Source organism: Pan troglodytes, chromosome 13, assembly GCF_028858775.2.
Source record: "Pan troglodytes isolate AG18354 chromosome 13, NHGRI_mPanTro3-v2.0_pri, whole genome shotgun sequence".
Classification (NCBI taxonomy): Eukaryota; Metazoa; Chordata; class Mammalia; order Primates; family Hominidae; genus Pan; species Pan troglodytes.
Window position 1 is genome coordinate 98729199 of NC_072411.2, and position 6850 is coordinate 98736048.

The 6850-nt window shown below is 38.7% G+C and overlaps 1 protein-coding gene across 10 annotated transcripts in view; it reads left to right on the top strand.

Annotated features, from left to right (window-relative positions):
• CCDC150 (coiled-coil domain containing 150) overlaps positions 1-4895 on the top strand; it is a 93091-nt gene extending 88196 nt beyond the window's left edge. For 8 of the 10 annotated variants that reach the window (XM_054679177.2, XM_016950256.3, XM_024354997.3 and 5 more), the window contains 6 exons: positions 1292-1486; positions 1892-1960; positions 2056-2217; positions 2961-3047; positions 4130-4249; positions 4543-4895. In XM_054679177.2, the coding sequence (XP_054535152.1) occupies positions 1292-1486; positions 1892-1960; positions 2056-2217; positions 2961-3047; positions 4130-4249; positions 4543-4659 (750 nt within the window). In that variant the 3' untranslated portion in view covers positions 4660-4895. The remainder of the gene's footprint in view (positions 1-1291; positions 1487-1891; positions 1961-2055; positions 2218-2960; positions 3048-4129; positions 4250-4542) is intronic. The other 2 variants (XM_063790637.1, XM_024355002.3) reach the window with 1 other exon arrangement.
• Positions 4896-6850: the final 1955 nt, after the last annotated feature.

The following is a 6850-nucleotide window of genomic DNA, read 5'->3' on the forward strand; positions in this document are numbered from 1 at the left end:
CTACTCGGGAGGCTGAGGCAGGAGAGTGGCATGAACCTGGGAGGCGGAGCTTGCAGTGAGCTGAGATCGCACCACTGCACTCTAGCCTGGGCTACAGAGCACAACTCTGTCTCAAAAAAAAAAAAAAAAAAAAAGAATACTTACAAAATGAAATCCTTTGAAGAAGGATCAGTGACAGTGGAGAACAGTGAGAGAGTGACAGCAGTGAGAAGTTGGCAGCAGCAGTGGGCTCAGGGAGCACTGCCTGAGTCAAGTTTGTCTTGAGTATTAAATTGGAAAGCATTTGTAAAGTAATTATCACAGTGCCTGAACATAATACTCAGTACAAAGTAAATGATAGTTGTTAGTGCTTATCCAGTTTTAGAAAGGCTGTGATTGAGGTAACTGGAATATCTAACAGGAAGTTAGTTGGGTAGTAATAAAAGACTGTAGTGTAAAGTTAGGATCTAAAAGAAGGAACTAGTATAGAGAGAAAAGGTACAGATATCCTTGACTTCACTCTTTGCTGTGTTAAATGCTACCATCCATAGAGAATACCACCTTCCTGTCTTCTCCCTTCTCAACTACCTCCTCTTCCTAAAGTTTTCAAGTGGCAATGGTTTAAGGGCATATTAGAAGGCGTGAACGCTGTAAAATTATTTAAGTAACTACTATGCAGTTTTTTTTTCACGAGAGAAGTTTATTAAAATCCTTAAGAACAAAAGCAAAATTATAAAAATATATGCCATGGCAGTCAGTACCTGACAGATACTTATATAAACTGCCATATAATTCATTTTCATTTCTTCAGACATGAGGTTGCAAGTGACAGAGAAGAGCTTATAGCATGATAATCACAGAGTAATTGTGCGTGCCAGCCTCTACTTCTTTCTTTATATGATCTTATTTAATTTAATTGTTATTTGTATTCTATGAAGTAGGCTATACACACACTGTTCAGATGATGAACCTGAGGCTTAAGGTAGTTAATTGCCCCAGATCACTCAGCTAGTAAGTACTGAAGCTGATATTTGGACAGATGCCTGACTCCAGAGTCATGCTCTTAAAATGCAAATGATGAATATACATTTACATTCTTTATTCCAAAAAAGATTTTGTTCTTTAGTGATAAAAATCATGAAAACCACTTGGTCTATTGCTCCATAAATCTGCTTAATCAGACATTATTATTGCCTCACTAACTCTCCTTTTTAAAAGGAGATCCAAAGATAACAAAATATAAGGAAAAAACTAAGTAAGCTTCTCTTAATGGAAAGTAAAAATGTTTCAATTTTCTCCCTTGTGTTTTAAGCTGAAGAAAGCCCTTGATGAAGCTAACTTCAGATCAGTGGAAGTGTACCGGACCAACCGAGAGCTGCGACAGAAACTTGCAGAGCTAGAAAAAATACTAGAAAGTAACAAGGAGAAAATAAAGAATCAAAAGACCCAAATTAAGCTCCACTTGTCAGCTAAGGCGAATAATGCTCAGAATATAGAAAGGATGAAGGTTGTATGAGAAACCTCTTTTCACTTCCTGGATACCCTGTGAGGATGTAGTCAGTCAATGGTGTCTAGGGAAGACAGGTTTTAGAACCCTACCAGCCCCGTGTATTCTCTGGGAATTATAGCCAGTTGTCTTTGGGGAGACTTTTTCAGTGGAGTCACTGCTGTGTAAATGTTTGATTTCTCATTTGCTGCCAGTGTCACATTCCGGCTCCCCATCTGTCCCTTCCGTGTTGATTGTACTGGACTTTGCTCTTTTGGGATCAGTGGGCTAGATGGGAAAGAAAGCTCAGCAGGAACTAGTAACTTTGGGTCTCATATTGGATTCTTTCTGTCATCCTATAGGCAAAAAGAGCAAGCCAGTTTTTCCACTGATCATCTTTTTATGTTATTTTCCAATTACTTTTAGCAAATAGAAAAAGAATTGAAGCAAATGGAGCTAATTAAGGATCAATATCAGAAAAAGAACTATGAACAGGTAGATGATTTCCATATACTCTGTGTTTACCTTTCATGCAAAATCTCAAACTTGGAGGGTGTTCACCAAAAGTCTCTGTCTTTGTATCCTTCCAGTCTTTGAGTATCCAGAGATTTGTGTGTGAAATGACTAACCTGCAGAAAGAGATGCAGATGTTGGCTAAGAGCCAATATGATGCCTCAGTGCGGAATAAACAGCAAGAGCTGCACCTAGAAGCAGAGCGGAAAATAAGGCAGGAGCTAGAGAATCGGTGCCAGGTAAAAGGTTTCCTAAGATTCATCTTAAAGATGGTCAGCAAATGACATGTGCCAAAGCCCAGTAGTATTGCACCTAGACTTTCTAGAGTCTACAGAAGACAACACACATTTACAAATTGTTTATCTTAGCTAAGTCCTTAGAATAATAGTATCTAGGAAGAAGGCTGTAGTTTGAATATGGCAAATGTTCTCCATTTTCAGTTTAATAAAAGTAATGTCAATTTTTAAAGAACATTTAGAGCTTACATATGCAAAGTATCAGTTACTAAGTAAGACTTCTGAACTGAATTTCATAGCCTTTCAGGAACTTTGTACACCTCGTTTCTTCTCCTAGCACAGATACACCTGTTGCTATTATAGGACTCTTAGGTATTCCTAAATGAATAAAAAGCATAACGTCTTATCACTGAAAAGGGACTTCAAGAGATCACTGAGCTCTTGTCTTTCAGTAGGGTTTGTCATGAGAAGTATCTCTCCAGTTCTGAAAAGAGATATTAATCACTGTCCTCAACAGACTCCATAAATAAAAAATCAAAATGTGTAATCATATCCACATATGTAGATATGCAGACTATAGGTTAAGCTGAAAATAACAGTTTTTATCTCATATGTCAGTAGCACCTGAAGTTAGAAGGCACTCCATCCTATTTTCATATTTAGTTGCCCATTTATTATAACAGTGAAGCATTTGGTTTCTTATGGTATGTTGGAAGTTTATAAAAATCTTTGTATCACATTTTCAGGAATTGGAAGAAACTGTCAGACACCTGAAGAAATGTAAAGAGGCAACAGAGAATACGCTGAAAGAAGCCAGTGTGGAATCAGAACAGGTGAGCCAGACCCACGGACATAAAGACTTAGACGTTTCCTTCAACACAACAACCCTGAAGCAACCCAAATCAATGTGAAACCCTTCATTAACGTAGTTGTCAGGAATGCAACAGGGAAGAACGAGTAACTTCCTAAGTGTAGTCTCTATTGTAGAGAAGAAGTGATTTTTAGATTAAGAGTCTGTGTCCAGATGACAGATGATATATAACAGAATGCTAAAATATTAAACCTGAAGTCCAAATCTCCCTACTAAATATAAGGAAAGACCAGCATGTGTGTGGATTTTAATACATTATTATTTGACATGACCCTACTGAAAGTGGATGCTCTTTGTTCAATCAATCAATAACTAAAAAAGTAAAGTAGACCCTATTTAACTAATTGTGAATTTTCTTTCTCTATTCTAAACTTAAATTAGCCTTTTGGGGGGTATTTCAAATCATACTTTTTTTTTTTTCCAAGACAGGGTCTCACTCTGTCACCAGGCTGGAGTGCATGGCATAATCTTGGCTCACTGCAATCTCCGCCTCCCAGGCTCAAATGATCCTCCCACTTGAGCCTCCCAAGTAGCCAAGTAGCTGGGCATGGTGGTGCACCATGCCCAGCTAATTTTTGGTAGAGATGAGGTTCCACTATGTTGCCAGGCTGGTCTCAAACTCCTGACTCAAGTGATCCACCAGCCTTGGCCTCCCAAAGTGCTGTGATTCCAGGTGTGAACCACCACACCTGGCCCATGAACTACTACATTCTTAAGAGTCTTTTGTGCATTTTTTTCATTTTCAAAGCCATCTTTTACCTTCATTCTTAATTTTCTCCTGGGTCCTCTCTTACATTACTTCACATCCAAGAAACATTAACAAATGCATGAAAAGCAGCAAGTCTGCATGCATTCTTTAACCCCTCACTCAGAAATTACTCGCATGTATAGGATGTTAAGTATATTTTGCAAATAGGTTGTGAAGAACAAGCAGTCAGAATTTGGGTCTTTTAATTTCTAAGTAAAAAAATCTCTGCAACTAATACACAAAAAAACTTGTAACTCTTTCTTTGTGTCTTTTAATGGTGATATTTATATGTTCAGATAACAGCTAATCTGGAAGAAGCTCATCGCTGGTTTAAGCACAGGTTTGATGGTCTACAACTTGAGCTGACAAAAAACCGGTTGCAGAGGCCTTCTGGGGAAGACAGGTGGCAGGAAGAGGTAAGATTAAGACATGGATGTCTTAAGCAATTTTCTACTTGTTGCTTCTCAGATTTCTAATTACCGAAGTTCTCTCATCATCTCGATACTCTCTGTTTTAATCTTTAGTTTCTTTAGACTAATGCTAGGAAACCAATTAATTTCTTTTTCTTACAAAGTTCCACCTGTCACAAACTTTTTAGATTAGAATCACTTGTCTTCATGAATAGATGACATGTGTAGAGGCAAAACAGGTGCAGATTGCTGCAGTTAGCTCTGAACAGTCAGTGTTAGGTGTGTTTTCTTTCCAACAGGACCAAGATGTAAAACATGATGTCATGTCCAACCAATCTGTTCTGCATCGATGGGAGAAAAAACAGAATCTTAGGCCCATGCCCAAGAAGTATCATTCTGAGGTACAGAGGAAGTGATGTCCTTGACAAGGGAGCTTCTTTATGTGTAGCTACACTCCATGATTGCAAGAGCCCAGCAGCCGGGGCTGGCCTGTTTCTAGAGTCATAAGAACGTGAAGTCTTTGATGTGGGCTGAAGATTTTGGACCTGAGTTTATCACTTTATGAACTCTTATATCAGTACAAAACTACCCCTTTTTTTGTCCCTTTTCATATTTTCCACCCAATAAATTTGTGTTAATTTGTTGTATGATAGGAGATGGTGTTGCATAATTCTTGTCTGTTTTTCTAATAAGTATATTTTATGAAAAAGCTTTTAGCAAGTTCTAAATGATATTGCTACTAAACGATATATTTTGTTTCAATGAAATGTCCCACTCTAACATGCAGTAGATAATCCCTGGTAATAGAATTGTGTGAAAAATGGTAAAGACTCCTCTACTGTCTTGTAAATTTATGCACTTCTATGTTGGGTAATTACCAGCATATCTTTTAAAAGACTAATATCTCTATTCTCAAATAAGGCATTTCAGAGATTATATTTACAGCTTCCTTGGTCATTAAAAAAGTTATAGAATGCAGCAGTCTGTTCTTCTCAGGGAGACTATGCCTGACCAACATAGCTCTTCCTTACTATAGTTAAGCAATAAGCTCATCTTCATCTTTTTATTTCAGATGTTGAGTGGTGGATTAGGTAATCCAGATTTAACATATGTAAATGGCTGGCATAAGACCTGACTTAATTAATACTCAAGTAATCATAGCTGCTGCTGATACTATCAGGACCTAAATCAAGTAAGCAATCATGAAATTGGAAATAATATCAATTATAAGACTGTCAAAGGTTGATGAGCCTACTACTCAATATCTGATAGAAAAAAACAAAGCTGAATTTATCGCTTACTATATAGTAAGGGAGAAGTATTGTTCAGGCATAGTCCTCCTTGAGCAGAGCAGACTGTTAATCTCATGTAGGTTTTTTGGGAATATGAAATTCATATTGACACCTATAGAACTGTAGTTACTGGAGTGAGACTGTTGTTCATTGATTCACATTCAGAAGCATGTTAATTGGAGTGGGTCCATTTCTGTTTGTTTGACTTTAGGAATAAAGGACTCTTGCTAGTTTTCAGGCTTGTAAAAGCATGTACAAAAAGGCAAGTTGGCCGGGTGAGGTGGCTCATGCCTGTAATCCCAGCACTTTGGGAGGCCAAGGCAAGCAGATCACTTGAGGCCAGGAGTTCGAGATCAGCCTGGCCAACATGGGGAAACCCTATCTCTATCAAAAATACAAAAGTTAGCCAGGTGTGGTGGTGCACACCTGTAGTCCCAGCTACTTGGGAGGCTGAGGCACAAGAATCGCTTGAACCCAGGAGGTGGAGGTAGTAGTGAGCCAAGATCATGCCACTGCACTCCAGCCTGGGCAACAGAGTGAAACTGTCTCAAAAAAAAAAAAAAAAAAAAAAAGAAAGAAATTTGTCACTGAGCTAATGGACAAGTTAAAAACTGGTAGTTAAAAACTAGCCGCTTGTTCTTGTGGCTTCCAAACAATCAATCTCAATCTGTTTTTGGGAGGATGTAAACATTTTATTCTTTGTGCCCCCTTTTGGTCCTCTATCATATGTTAGGGCAGTGGCTCTGTAGAAGCATTTGAGACTGAACAATAGACATCAACTATTTTGTTAACCCAGGTACAATATGAAGTGTTAGCACTGGTGCACACACCTCTCTGGTTGGGAAAAGAAAATAATTCATGGCTATTTTATTACCTATAACTACTTTGGTTCTATGGTTTGAATGTGTCCCCTCCAAAATTCATGTTGAAACTTAATTCTTACTGTGGTAGTATTAAGTGGAGGGCCTTTAGGGCCTCTGGGGAAGTGGTATTAAGTGGGGGGCCTTTGGGGCTCTGCCCTTATGAATGGAGTAGTGCCTCATTAAAGGGCTGGAGGGAACTAGCTTGGGCCATTTTGCCCTTCTGCCTTCCACCATGTGAGGACACAGCATTCAGCCCCTCTGGAGGAAACAGCAACAAGGTGCCATCTTAGAAACAGGGAACGGGATCCTCACTTGACATGAAATCTGCAAGCACCTTGATCTTGGACTTCCCAGCCTCCCAAACTGTAAGAAGTAAATGTCTGTTCTTTATAAATTACTCAGTCTCAACTGTTTTGTTATAGCAGCAGAGACAGACTAAGAAGACGCCTGGT